The sequence below is a fragment of the Lepus europaeus genome, chromosome 5 (assembly GCF_033115175.1).
Source record: "Lepus europaeus isolate LE1 chromosome 5, mLepTim1.pri, whole genome shotgun sequence".
In the NCBI taxonomy this organism is placed as follows: Eukaryota; Metazoa; Chordata; class Mammalia; order Lagomorpha; family Leporidae; genus Lepus; species Lepus europaeus.
Genome location: NC_084831.1, coordinates 37,263,172 through 37,278,131, shown reverse-complemented (window position 1 = coordinate 37,278,131; position 14,960 = coordinate 37,263,172). Strand labels below are relative to the sequence as shown.

Sequence of the window (14,960 nt, the reverse complement as noted above, 5' to 3'; positions counted from 1 at the left end):
GATGGCTTAAGTGCTTGGGCCCCTGCACCCACATGGGAGACCAGGAAGAAGCACTTGGCTCCTGGCTTCGGATTGGCACAGCACCGGCCGTAGTGGCCATTTGGGGAGTAAAGCAACGGAAGGAAGACCTTTCTCTCTGTCTCTCTTTCTCTCACTGTCTATAATTCTACCTGTCAAATAAAAAAAAAAAAATTTACATGCAAAAGGTTTATTGGGATCGCTTACAAATGTGTTTGGCTGTTATCAACACGTATGAGACCAAGCGTCCCAAGCTGCTATGGTCTTCTTTTGTACTGGGGGGAAAGCAACACAACACTAAACAGTTATATTATAGTCTGAATCCTGCTTAGTATTCCTCATTTTGCATCCTGTCATAGAACAGGATGACCTGGTTGACCTATTTGAGTAACTCTAAGGTGATGGTAGTCTGATCTGTGTATTAAACAGTCTTCCCCTCCTTGCAACAAGAAACAAACTGAAAGTTTGTTGGTGTGTCACATGGACGCTAAAAGAATTCCCAGTTCATTGTCAATCATTGACCTAATTTTGGGAGGAACAGTTTTATTGAGCTATGATTTATATAATGTAAAATATGCCACTTATAGCAAACATTCAGTGGTTTTTAGTATACCACTCATCTATTTTCTGTCTCTCAATTTACCTTTTCTGGACATTTTATGTATCTAGGATCATTCGGTCTTTTCATGTCTGGCTTCTTACATGTAGCGTTATACAATATTTTCAAAGTTAATCCAAGTTATAGTATGTATCAGTACTTCTTGTGGTTGTGTATGAGTATGATTTGTGGATACTCTAGTGTGAATGTGTCCCCAGAGCTCCTGTGCTGGGGAAAACAGCAATGTTGAGGGGTAGGACCTCTAAGAGGAGATTTAAGTTTTGAGGGCTTTGTCCTTATGAGTGGAGTACTGTCATTATCTCCAAAATGAATTAGGGAAATGAGTTCCTGATGTAAGGATTCTATCTCCAGCGTGTACCTCTACCATGAAATACATATTCACATCTTGCTGCCTATTTAACAACTATACCCAAACATCTGATAGGCTCCTAAAAGTTAAATATGTTCCATAAAATAGTTTCTCTATTAGTAGAAAAGTTTAACAAGATGGCTGGACATAATTTTTAATAGCCATCAGTAGTCATTGAAAGGAAATATCATAAAAGCATCCAAAAAATACAAAGTACCAAGAACAAATCTTTTTAAAAGATATACAAATTATATATGTAGAGCATTTTTTTTTTAAAGATTTATTTATTTTGAAAGTCAGTGTTACACAGAGAGAGGAGAGAGAGGAGAGAGAGATCTTCCATCTGCTGTTTCACTACCCAATTGGCCGCAATGGCCGGAGCTGGGCTGATCCGAAGCCAGGAGCTAGGAGCTTCTTCCGGGTCTCCCACATGGATGCAGGGGCCCAAGGACTTGGGCCATCTTCTGCTGCTTTCCCAGGCAATAGCAGAAAGCTGGATCGGAAGTGCAGCAACTGGGACTCAAACTGGCGCCCATATGGGATGCTGGCACTCCAGGTGGTGGCTTTACCCGCCATGCCACAGTGCCGGCTCCTGGAGAGCATTTTTTTTGTATATTGATTTATTTTATTTGTTTGAAAGACAGAGTTATAGAGAGAGGTAGAGACAGAGAGGTCTTCCATCCGCTGGTTCACTCACCAGATGGCTGCAAGGGCTGGAGCTGTGCCGATTTGGAGCCAGGAGCTTCTTCCAGGTTTCCCACATGGGTGCAGGGGCCCAAGGACTTGGGCCATCTTTTACTGCTTTCCCAGGCCGTAGCAGAGAGCTGGACAGGAAGTGGAGCAGCCGGGACTAGAACCGTCACCCATATAGGATGTCAGAGCCTCAGGCCAGGGCTTTAACCCACTGTTTAAAGATGCTAAGGAAATCCTAAGTAAGAGATGGACCATGCTCATGATTTGGAAGATTCATTATGAAAATGTCAGTTCTCTATGGAGGGTTTCAAACAGTTTGTGGAAAAATTGGAATTAAAAGGTAAGTTATCTTGATGCTAAAGAATTTAAAATCCACACATAGTTGTCATAATATACATTCCATGAACTTTTTGAAGACCCTTTGTAATGATCTAGATTCATTGTTCTAAGTAATGTCATAATATTTTTCTCAGTTTTTTCCCACAAATTTGATATGATTGTTTTTCAATTTATATGAGAGCCAAAAATAGCCAATGTCTTCAGTAAAGTTATACTGTAGGAGTGTGGCCTTGACCTGCTACATACCAAGATGTTATAAAGCCAAGATAGTTAAGATACATGGTAGTAGTGTAGGAATAGATAAATACACCAGTGGAACTGAAGCCTTGGGAACAAGACCCACATATATAAGTAAGTAGAAATGATTTATGATAAGAGCTGGCTTTATAATTGTGTGAAGAAGGAATACTTCTGGAGCAATAGGTTATTTGACTTGAACTGCGTTCCATAAACAAATCAGTTTGGACTGTTGAAGTCTTATTTCCCAAATGTTTACAACAGCTTGTGGTGGGCCATGCTGAAGCCAGGAGTCCAGAACTCAGTCTGGGTCTCACATAGGTAGCAGGGATCCAAATATTTGAGCCATCACCTGCTGCCACTCAGGGTGTGCATTTGCAAGAAGCTAGAATAGAGAGTAGAACCTGGGCTTGAACCCACGTGCTCCAAGCAGCAGCTTAACCCCTGTGCCAAATGTCTACCTTTGAAGTCTTACTTGTGAAAGCCAAAGCTAGGGCTGGCACTGTGGTGTAGCAGGTAAAGCTGCTGCCTGTAAGTGGCGCCCATCCCTTATAGGCGCCAATTCGAGTCCTGGCTGCTCCATTTCCAATCCAGCTCTCTGCTATGACCTGGGAAAATAATGGAAGATGGCCCAAGTTCTTGGACCCCTGCACCTATATGGGAGATCCAGAAGAGGCTCCTGGCTTCAGATCAGCACAGCTCCGGCTGTTGTGGCCAATTGGGGAGTGAACCATCGGATGGAAGACCTCTTTCTCAGGCTCTCTGTAACTCTGTCTTTCAAATAAAATAAATAAATCTTGAAGGAAAAAAAGAGGCAAAGCTATAAAACTTACATATTATGTAGGTGCATTCTTTGAACTTTGAAGAAGAGAGGTTATTATAAGACAAAAATGTAAATCACAGGGGCCTACATTGTAGCACAGTGGGTTAAGCTGCCCATTGCGACATGGGCATCCTGAGCATCTGTATTGCCATGCCAGTTGAAGTTTCTGCTTTCAATCCAGTTTCCTGTAATGTGCCTGGGAAGGCGGCAGCAGCAGCAGATGTCACAAGACTAGGATGGCGATCCTGGCTTTGCCCTGGCCCAAACCTGGATGTTGCAGCCACTGGGGAGTGAACCCAGAGAATGGAAGATCTGTCTCTCTGTCATTCTGCCCTTCAAATAAATAGATTTTTTAGAAAATCATAAAAGAAGCAGTCACAGCTTTCACTAAAATGAAGAACTTTTGTTCATCAAAAGACAGTTAAAAGGGCTACACTGTGGCATAGCAGGTAAAGCTGCCACCTGCGTTGCTGGCATCCCATATGGGCACCGATTTGAGTCCCAGCTGCTCCACTTCCTATCCAGCTCTCTGCTATGGCCTAGGAAAGCAGTAGAAGATGGTCCAAGTCCTTGGTCCCCTGTACCCACTTGGGAAGACCCGGAGGAAGTTCCAGGCTCCAGGCTTCGGGCCAGCGCAGCTCCAGCCATTGAGGCCAAATGGGGAGTGAACCAGCAGATGGAAAACTCTGTCTTTCCCTCTCTCTCTGTAACTCTGACTTTCAAATAAATAAATAGATCTTAAAAAAAGAAAAGACAGTTAAAAGAATATCAAATGATAGTCCATGAAGGGAAGAAAGGGTATTTGCAAAACTAGTAATCAAAGGATTGGTATCTATTCTCAAACTTCAAATAAATAAGAAAGAAAAGAACCCAAAGAAGAATGATAATAAGATAGGAAGGGGTATTTTATAAGAAAGTAAGCACAGTGAACTGATAGTTTAAAAGATGAAAATGAAGACCACAGTAGGTGGTAACTTTTTTTTTTTTTTAATTATTTGAGAGAAACAGGCAGAGAGAGGGAGAGACAGAAAAAGGTCTTCCATCTGCTGGATCACCCCCAAATATCTGCAAGGGCTGGAGCTGGGCGACCTGAAACCAGGAACTTCTTCCAGGTCTCCTATGTGAGTACAGGGCCCAAGCACTTGGGCCACCTGCTGCTGCTTTCTCAGGCCGTGACAGAGAGCTGGATTGTAAGTGGAACAGCTGGGACTGGAACCAGCACCCATATGGGAAGCTGGCACTGCAAGCAGAGACTTAGCTTGCTATACCAGGTGGTCACCATTTTATGCCTCCAGCAAAGTCTGGCTAGGTGAGGAGGGAGAAGCAAGCTCTTTAAATACTGCTACTCATGGTGTAAACTGGTAACTCCTTATTTGAACACAATTTGAATTTGCTTCTTGAAATTGAATATGTGTCATGCTACTAGTCCATTTATTTACACTCATTCAGCAAATACTTGCATGCCACAGAATTCTAGGTGTTTGGAGATAGACATCTAAAGAAAAAGTGTTATAAATACTATGGGAAAATGTTGGTAAGCTAAAAACATCTCAAAATTGGGCCAACTTCATATTCTTCACTTTTGTGGATATCAGTTCTAGGAAATTTTTTTATACATATTGGAAAGGCAGGGAAGTGGGGAGAGAGATCTTCTCTCTGCTGGTTTGCTCCCCAAGTGGCCACAACAGCTAAGACAGGGCCAGGCAGGAACCAGGAATTCCATCTTTTCTAGTCTCCCACTTGAGTGGCAGGGTCTCAAGCACTTGGGCCATCTTCTGTTGCCTTCACAGGAGCATTAGCAGGAAGCTAGATCTGAAGCAGGGCAGGTCTTTTTTTAAATTTATTTATTTGAAAGGCAGAGTTAGAGGCAAAGAGAGAAAGAGAATCTTCCATCAACTGGTTCACTCCCCAAATGGCCACAACGACTGGAACTGGGCCTAGCCAATCCAAAGCCAGGAGCCGGGAGACTCCTCCGGTTCTCCCACATGGGTGCAGGAGCCCAAGGACCTGAACTATCTTCCACTGCCCTCCCAGGCCACAGCAGAGAGCTGGATCAGAAGTGGAGCAGCCAGGACTTGATCTGGTACCCATATGGGATGCCAGCACTGGAGACAACAGCCACAGTGCCAGCCCCCTTCCCCGTAGGCTATTAAAAATGAAAGATGTCTGTTAGGAGAAAATAAGCTATCCTTGTAAATTATTTTATATAGTATAGATAGAATAGAAATGTCATTTCATAGGAGATGTGTTTAAAATAAACTTTTTTAAAAAAAGATTTATTTGAAAGAGTTACACAGAGAGAGAAGGAGAGGCAGAGAGAGAGAGAAGTCTCCCATCTGCTGGTTCACTCCCCAATTGACTGCAACAGCTGGAGCTGCACTGATCTGAAGCCGGCAGCCAGGAGCTCATTCTGGGTCTCCCATGCAGGTGCAGGGGCCCAAAGACTTGGGCCATCCTGCACTGTTTTCCCAGGCCATAGCAGAGAGCTGGATCGGAAAAGCAGCTGCTGGGACTAGAACCAGCGTCCATATAGGATGCCAGCACCGCAGGCACAGGTTTTAACCTGCTGCACCATGGTGCAGGCCCCAGTAGCTAATTCATTTAAAAAAAAAAAAAAAAAAAAAAAAGGACTCAGTACTAAGCAAAGCCCTCAGTTAGTCACTACATAAATAACTTCAGCCCTAGAATGCCTCATTGAAGAACTAAAGAATTTTGCAGAACAAAGTAGTTTCATTACAGAAGCATTTGACTATTAAAATAAAGCAAAATGCCCATAATTCCCCATCCTAATAAAGTCGTAATTGGCTTTTTTAAGATTGAAAAAAAGAAAATGTGCCTTCCTCAGAGCCTCTACTCAGTCCTTTTTAAAAAAAAAAAAAATTTCTAGACTGGACTGCAGAACCAGTGTCAAGGAATTTATCCTTAAACTGTTCTTTCTGCAGGCTACCCTGAAACTTCAAGCCTGGTCCAATATGCAACCTGTCCTATCCCAGTTCACTTAACAGGTCACCCACTTGTGTGAGAAGCAAGAGATCAAACTCTATGGGTACAGATTCATCATCTCTTCACCTGATACTGTTAGAAGGAAAGTTTTTCTGATTCACATTTAAAAGTCAAGGGGGAGGGACCAGCACTGTGGCAGAGCAGGTAAAGCCAGCAGTGCCAGCATCCCATATGGGTGCTGGTTCGAGTCCCGGCTGCTGCACTTGAAATCCAGCTCTCTGCTATGGCCTGGGAAAGTAGTACAAGACGGCCCAAGTCCTTGGGCCCCCGCACCCACGTGGGAAACCCAGAAGAAGCTCTTGGCTTCTCGCTTCAGAACAGTGTAGCGCCAGCCAATTGGGGAGTGAGCCAGCGGATGGAAGACCTCTCTCTCTAGGCCTCTCCTCCTCTCTCTGTGTAACTCTGACTTTCAAATAAATAAATACATCTTTAAAAAGTCAAGGGGGAGTATATAATAATTTATATTGAAACTATCCAGTTTTTATTTAAAACCTTTTTTTTTTTTTAAAGAATTACTTTATTTGAAAAAGTTACATAGAGGTAGAACCAGAGAGAGGTCTTCCATTCTGCTTGTTCAGTCCCCCAATGACAATGACTGCAGTAGCCAGAGCTGAGCTGATCTGAAGCCAGGAGCTTCTTCCAGGTCTCCCATGCAGGTGCAGGGGCCCAAGGAGTTGGGCCATCTTTTACTGCTTTCCCAGGCCACAGCAGAGAGCTGGATCTGAAGTGGAGCAGCCTGGACTTGAACTGGCGTCCATATGGAATGCTGGCACTGCAGGGTGGGGTTTTAACCCACTGCGCCACAGCGCCAGTCCCTATTTAAAACTTTTTAAAATTTATTTTCATTTGATTTGAAAGACAGACAAAATTATTCCATCCTCTGGTTCATCCCCTAAATGCCTATGGTAACCAGAACTCAATCTGGGTCTCCCCCATAAGTAACAGTGACCCAGTCACTTGAGTAGGCATTCTCTGCAGATTCCCAGGGTGTGTATTAGCAGGAAGTTGAAGTTAGAAACAGAGCTGGCTGGTCTTAAACTAGGCACTCATTCCAGTATAGGATGCAGGCTTCCCAAACAGTCCCATTTCTTTTCTTTAAAATATCTTTTTTTTTTTTTTTAAGCATCTATGTTTTTTCTGACTTACTTGTTTTGCTTTCCTTTCTTTCTCTTTAGGTTTGCTTTATAGTGCTTATTTCCCCATCTTATTGATAAGAATGGTTAGGTAAATTTGGTTTTAGTCTTGTTTAAAGAAAAATGTAGGTAAAGCTCATTTTCCCTTAAGTACTACTCTGGTTTTTATATTCCACTTACCCATGGTATTGTGTATCTATTTAAAGTATTGGAAGTTTTAACATTGCCTCCTTTTCTCCCACAGTAAGAATTATGGCTCCCATTTTTTCTTAATGTTTATTTCTAAAATCAGTTCCCAGTTTGTAACCAGCCTTTAGCTATCACATCTCCCCTTGCACAAATACCTTCCTCACCACACCCAGGTTGCAACATCTGTGTAAGACATCTTGCTACATTAAAGCCCTAGATCTAGTTGGCCTTGTTCCTCCTCCAGGATGCTCTCCTCATTCTACTCAAGCTCCCACACTGCATTAGGCTATCCTCCCACTGATATACTTTGCTTACACTGCTGTGAATGAGCTGCACCCTGTTTGGGGCTTCTGAAGCTCCTCCCTTTGCTTGATCCTTACCTTGTTTGACCTTACTTTATGATATCTGGGAAGAAATTCTTCAGGAAGAGGAAATGGAAACAGCAAGATTTTCAAGATCGATTTATTCATTTGAAAGGAGAATTATCAGAGAGAGATTGTTCATCCATTGATTCATTCTACAAATGATCACAACAGCTGGGGCTGGGCCAGGCTGAAGCCAGGAGCCTGAAGTTCTATCCAAGTCATCTGTCACCTGGGTGGCAGAGCCCTATAAGCACTTGGGCCACCTTCCACTGGTTTCCCAGGCATTTTACTAGGGAGCTGGATTGGAAGTGAAGCAGCCAGGGTTTCAGTGCCCACATGGGACACTGTGTTTTAGGTGACCACCTACCCCATGGGTTGCAGTGCCAGTCACTCCCTTTATAATTTTGATACATAAACTTAAAAATTACATTGTTCAGATCTTCCATCTTTTTATCTGCTTGTCTAATCAATAGCTTTTTTTTAAAAAGATTTATTTTATTTATTTCAAAGAGTTATGCAGAGAGAGAAAGGTCTTCCATCCGCTGGTTCACTCCCCAGTTGGCCACAATGGCTGCTGTCTCTCAGGGTGCATTAGGAGGAAGCAAGATCAGAAGTGGAGTAGCCAGGACTCCAACCATCACTGTGACATAGGATGTGGTTATCACAGTTGGTGGCTTAATCTCACTGTGCCATAGCATGTATCCTTGGTACCTCTTGATTTGATTTTTTTTTCCCTCAAGAAGATAATTACTGTTCTGAATTTGATGTTTCTAATTCCCATGAAATTAGAGTAAGGCTGCTTTGTAAAATATGTGAAAAATTTAATCTAAACTAGAATTTACTAGTGTAGACCAGAATTTCCCATAGTTACAAATGTTTTGCAGCATAGTTGCAAAAGAAAGCCTGAAGCCCCTCGAAAAATGTTGGGAATCTCACAAATTTTTGTGATATCTCAGTGCATTTAGAATTAATTATTAAAAGCTTTGATAGCTAGGTATGTAGAACTATGTATCATATAAATACATGAGGAGTACTAAAGTATATGTCTTTTATTAATGATCTAACTGAATAATAGGGAATCATTACATTTTGATGACTGTGGTAATATGCCAGCATGCTGTTAGTTTCTTTGTCCACTTTGGCAATCTATTTCTTTTGTGAGAGAAACATAACTCTAAAAGATGCATTAATTTGCATTTCTGAATTATATTTCATAGCTAATTGGAGAAATGATTTTATAAAAAAGCAAAGTGTTCAGGTGACTTTTCTAAAAATCCTTAGAAGGTTTATATCCAGTTACATTGTTACAGGTGATGGCACATTAAGTTAATATATAGACAACCTGTGTTTGGACTCTTGAGGACCTTGGTGTGGTCATTTGACTGTACTTTAAGCAATGTGTATGACTGATTTTTTTGCTTTTTGTGATTCTGTGTGTTACTTTGTTTTTTCATTTACAGAGTGGTGAATTTGTGTGGCCTTTTTTAATGATTGAAATGGATCCAAAATAATACGTGATTTCTCTACTGAAGCATTGAAGATTCTTTGAATCACCTTCCAGTAGCTGGATACAGTTTGGGGGAAGGAGCAGAGCAAGTAAAATAAAGAAACCAGAAGAGAAGCAAACCTCATTTTGGAACTGTCTTTCTCCTTGTCTATCCTTTACTCCTCTCTTTTTACTTATTTGAATTTTGCTCTGAATTTATGAAGACCAAAGAAATAGGATATACATTTAGGAGCTTTATACCAAGAAATTTGCCTTGAAAGCTGCTATTCCTTGGAGGGAAAAGTATATCAAGTTCCTGATTTTTTTTTTTTTTAATTTTATAAACAAGATTTCTCCTATCCTTAGATTTTGAAGGTTAAGACAAGTATAAATATATATCTGCACACTTTTTAGTAGTTGTGTGAGAATAACGAGATTTATGTTTTAAGGGCTTTGTCATGTGGATATTTTGCCACTGGAGTTGACTACTCAGAAGATCTTTTATAGTGCTTTAATATTTTATTTTTCATTTATCACCTTAATGACAGTGTTTGCCCACATATGAGCTTACCTGTCTCTCTAGCTATGACCTTGTTGTGAACAGTGTTTGCACTCACTGTGCAAATGCCCATGTATTACCCATTTAAGCAACATCATAGTGCCATTACTCAAGGAAGTTGAATGAGGTGAATGTAGACATAGCTCTTTCCCCTTCCCCCCTTTTTTAAATGTAACAAATACTTTTTATGTTCCCCTTCCCCCTTCCCCTCCCCCCTCCCCCCCATTTGGAAACGTGTCAGAAACTAGATAGTTTAAGATGAGCAATTGAGGGGACTGAGAGAGATCCACGCGGAGCCTGGCATTTTCTGTGCTTCATCACAAGGCGTGCTGCTGGCCAGGCTACTTAAGCACCCTTTTCACAAGAAAATCTCGTGGGAGATCCAGCTGGCAGACTCAAGGAGTTCAAGAAACAGGACCACAGAGGTTACACTCTGGGGTAAATATTTACCATATGTCTTAACTTTGAGAGAAAACTGTATATATGCCATGACACATATCCATTGCTTTGTGAAGTATTTAATTTTAGAGAATATCATTGGGTTGATTTGGAGACACTGACAGAGCTCTAAGGAAAACTGGTACTAGTTATTTTGAGGAAATAAATGTGGAGTAAATTGAGAAACTCTTGAGATGTCCTGTCTTCCATCCCTAGGATGATCTACTGCTTTTGCCAGAAGTTACCCAAATACCTAAAGCAGATTAAATCCCTTTCCATAAATATCTGTAGTAAAAGTAGATGTTAATGCTCCATATTCTTTGAATATAACTCAGTGACTCATTAGCTTCCTTCATATAACCTTCCAGATCCATGTCATATTTTTTGTTATAGGTTTTTTGCAGCCATTAATTTACAGACCTTTGCTTTAGTTTAGAATCTTTAATAAGTAGTCTGTAGAGAGGGTCAGAGGGCAAGTCTTTCTGTAAAGAGAAATCTTAGGATAATTCTAGATTCATTTACACATTGGTATCAGATTCTGGCAAACATAAGTGATTTTAGTTGTCTCATTTTCAGATCCTGGCCATGAGGTTGGATGCCTCACCTTGCTAAAAAGAGACACTGGACCTAAATGGCGCAGCATGACTTTGTTCCTGCTTGGCTAAATTTCTCAACACCACAGTCAGCTAAGGTACTTTTCTCCATTCCTATAATAACTGTCCAGATACTAGTTCGTTTTCATCCATAGTTGGCCTGTAGCCTCTGTTGTACAGTGGTAATGGGTTTTGTTTGGTTGGATTTTTTGTTGTTGTTGTATAGTTGGTGGTTTTCTTTTTTGTTTGTTTGTTTGTTTATTTATTGACAGGCAGAGAGAGAGGTCTTCCTTTACCGTTGGTTCACCCCCCCAATGGCTGCTGCGGCCTGCGCATCGCGCTGATCCGAAGCCAGGAGCCAGGTGCTTCTCCTGGTCTCCCATGCGGGTGCAGGGCCCAAACATTTGGGCCATCCTCCGCTTCACTCCTGGGCCACAGCAGAGAGCTGGACAGGAAAAGGAGCCACCGGGAGAGAATCCGGCGCCCCAACCGGAACTAGAACCTGGGGTGCTGGCGCCGCAGGCGGAGGATTAGCCTATTGAGCTGTGGCGCTGGCCGGTTTTTGTTTTATTCAATCTTGCCTGGAGATTCCAAATATGTTTTCATAGTCTTGATACCTTTCTTTTAATAGGAATTAGTAGTTGAACAGTTTACATTAATATGTACCTTATTACAGCTGGTGTCTTTTTTTTTTTTTTTTCATTCTGAGCTTTTCTCATTTCATGATGCACTTAAGACTTCTGTATTAGCTGCAGCATACTTTGTCAGACAAAAAGGGGCAGAGGTGAAAGTGAAATGCCCCTTGAGTAAACAAGCCTTTGGAATGTGTGCACATTTATCTGTGGCAGATAAGGAAAAGAAAAGGGAAAGACAGTGATTGATCAGCTGCCTTGAGCACTTTGATAGCTCAAGTACTTGGGTCCCTGGCATCCATGTGGGAGATTTGGGTGGAGTTCCTGGCATCTGGGTTTGACCTGGCCTAATCTGGCTGTTGTAGACATTTGGGGAATAAACTAGTGGATGGGAAATCTCTCTGGATTTCAAGTAAAAAGAAAATACATTTTAAAATATTCTTTAATTTTTTTGAAAAATATGCAGATCTTATACCTGCAAAGATAAAAGTAAAAATATATTTTTTTAATTTATTTGAAAGGCAGAAGGAGATGGAAAGATAGAGATTAATCCTCCCATCTGCTGGTTCATTCCCTAAATGGCCACAATGGTCAGGGCAGGGCCAGACTGAAGCCAGGGGCCAGGCGCTTCCTCTGGATCTCCCACGTGGGTGCAGAGGCCCAAGAACTTGGGCTCTCCTCCACTGCTTTCTTAGATGCTTTTTCCAGAGAGCTGGATTATAAGTGGAGCAGCTGGAATTTGAACCAGTGCCTGTAAGGGATGCTGGCATTGCAGGTGGCAGCTTAACCTGTTTTGTCACAATGCTGGCCCCAAAGAGTAATTCTTTTTAACATAATGAACTAAGTAGAATAATTAGAAGACAACTGTTGGGCTGGTGCTGCTGTGTAGTGGATAAAGACGCCACATGCAGTGCCGGCATCCCACATGGGCGCCAGTTTGAGTACCAGCTGCTCCACTTCTGATCCAGCTCTCTACTATGCCCTGGGAAAGCAGTGTAGGATGGCCCAAGTTCTTGGGCCCCTGCACCCACATGAGAGACTCAAAGTAAACTCCTGGCTTCGGATTGGCACAGCTCCAGCCATTGTGGCCAATTGGGGAGTGAACCAGCGGGTGGAAGACCGCTCTCTGCCTCTCCTCTGTGTAACTTGCCTTTCAAATAAATAAATCTTTTTAAAAATTTTTTTTTTCATTATTTTCCAATAAAGCAAAGTTGTATTGTTTTTGCATAAGGATGTACATATATAAAAGAATGGTACAAAATACAGAGTTCTAATATAGGCCTATCGATACAGTAGATTGATTTTTTTTTACTTAAGTACCAGAGTGATTTGTGAGATTTTTTTGTTGTTGCTATTGATAAATGATGCTGGAACAGCTGGATATCTGTATTTGGGAGAGGGAAAGGCCTTAACCTTGACTTTATATCATTCACAAAATTAACTTGAAATGTATTATTCTTATATTAAAAGGTTAAAAAAATAACTTTTAGAAGAATAACCACCTCTTGTTGAGGATATTGATAGTAAGAAAATAGATGTAAAAATGTCTGTGCCACAACCTATAGTTTTCCTATAAGCTCTTGTCAAACTTACCCATTCTTTTCATGGCTTTATAGACTCTAGCCTGTTACCATTTGAAAGCTATAGTATAAAGTTCTTTGGAATAGGAAAGACTATTAGAGTTCCTGGATGAACTTACTTGTAATGTTGCTCAAACTGCTTCCTTGCCATTGTACAAATTCGAAGATCTATTCTCACCAACTTCTTTGCTCATATTTAAATGAGTAAAATTGGAATGATGGGAAAATTATGGTATTGTTATTAAGTAAATGTTGACAAGAAATATTTTAAATTTTATGTACGTGTTAATTGTCAAGGTAGTGTCTAAATTTCCTTTCTAGTTCTACAGTAATTTACAAAAATGATAATTATAATCAGAGTTAAAGCAAGCATCTTTTCCTCTGCTGTTGGAAGATCATTATTTTTTAAGTATTACGTTTTAGGGATTTTTTTTTAAGATTTATTTATTTATTTGAAAGACAGAGTAACAAGAGAAACAGAAATCTTCCAGGGGCCAGTGCTGTGGCGTAGCACGTAAAGCTGTAACCTATAAGAAACTCCTGGCTCTTGCCTGGCACCGTGGCTCAATAGGCTAATCCTCCGCCTGCAGCGCCGGCACACTAGGTTCTAGTTCCGGTCAGGGCACCGGATTCTGTCCCGGCTGCCCCTCTTCCAGGCCAGCTCTCTGCTATGGCCTGGGAAGGCAGTGGAGGATGGCCCAAGTCCTTGGGCCCTGCACCCGCATGGGAGACCAGGAGAAGCACCTGGCTCCTGGCTTTGGATCAGCGCGATGTGCCGGCCGTTGCGGCCATTGGAGGGTGAACCAACGGCAAAAGGAAGACCTTTATCTCTGTCTCTCTCTCTCTCTCTCACTGTCCACTCTGCCTGTCAAAAAAAAAAAAAAGAAAAGAAACTCCTGGCTCCTTACTTTGGATGGGTGCAGCTGTTGTGGCCACTTGGGGAGTGAACCAGCAGATGGGAGACCTCTCTCTCTCTCTCTCTCTCTCTCTCTCTCTCTCTCTCTCTCTGTCAGCCTCTCTGTAACTCTTTCAATTAAATAAATAAATTTTTTTTTAAAAAAGAAATATTCATCTGCTGGTTCACCCCTAAAATGGCAGCAATGGGCTGGGCCAGGCCAAAGCCAAGAGCTCCTTTCAGGTCTCCATGTAGGTGGCAAGGGCCCAAGGATTTGGGCCAGGTTCCACTGCTTTCCCAGGTGCATAAGCAGAAGTGTCTGCCTTTTCTTCTTTTCTGGGATAAAAGAAGTAAATTGATAAATTGAATATTTAACTTGGGATTTACCTATTAAGTCAGAGGCCTGTTGTATACTGTCTGTATACAACTGTTTCTGTTACTGTTTGTTTGTTTGTTTGTTTGTTTTGAAAGCCAGACGTGAAATCTTATACTAAAAAGGATATATTTATTTAATATCACTTGTTTAATATCACTTGTCTGCCTCTGTACTTGTATCATCTTAGTCACCTACAGCCACCTTTGAAAAACACAGAGAACATCTTCCCCGAGGAGAAGGTAGATTTGGAGTAAGCCGCCGTCGACACAATTCCTCTGATGGCTTTTTTAACAATGGACCCCTACGAACTACAGGTGAGCCATGTACACTTTTCATGAGTGTATTTAAGCTACTCAATTTGGGCAAGCCAAGGCTGGGGTTGAGGAAATGCATGAGCATAATCCAGGGTCTTCTATCAATTAGTAGTCACTAGCACCTACATTAAGAGCTAAGTCTCTTGATGCTTTCATATTCTCTTGTCATAAATCATCTACTAAGTAAAAGAAGTCATTCAGAAATTACTTCACCCAAAAAAGATGTGTTTTGTGATTTCTTTCTGTGAACTCCTTATTGAAAAAGTTCCCCTGAAGGCCTTTTGGCAGTATCATAAACCAGATCAGGAAGCACCTGGCC

The 14,960-nt window shown here is 41.5% G+C and overlaps 1 protein-coding gene across 4 annotated transcripts in view; it reads left to right on the top strand.

The window, feature by feature from the left end:
• The window catches only part of GPBP1L1 (GC-rich promoter binding protein 1 like 1), a 59,420-nt gene that overhangs the window by 15,143 nt on the left and 29,317 nt on the right, over positions 1 to 14,960 (top strand). For 3 of the 4 annotated variants that reach the window (XM_062191202.1, XM_062191201.1, XM_062191200.1), the window contains exons 2-4: positions 9,229 to 10,251; positions 10,828 to 10,942; positions 14,515 to 14,641. In XM_062191202.1, coding sequence (XP_062047186.1) covers positions 10,883 to 10,942; positions 14,515 to 14,641 — 187 coding nt within the window. In that variant the 5' untranslated portion in view covers positions 9,229 to 10,251; positions 10,828 to 10,882. Of the gene's footprint in view, positions 1 to 9,228; positions 10,252 to 10,812; positions 10,943 to 14,514; positions 14,642 to 14,960 lie in introns of all 4 variants that reach the window. The other variant, XM_062191203.1, reaches the window with a different exon arrangement.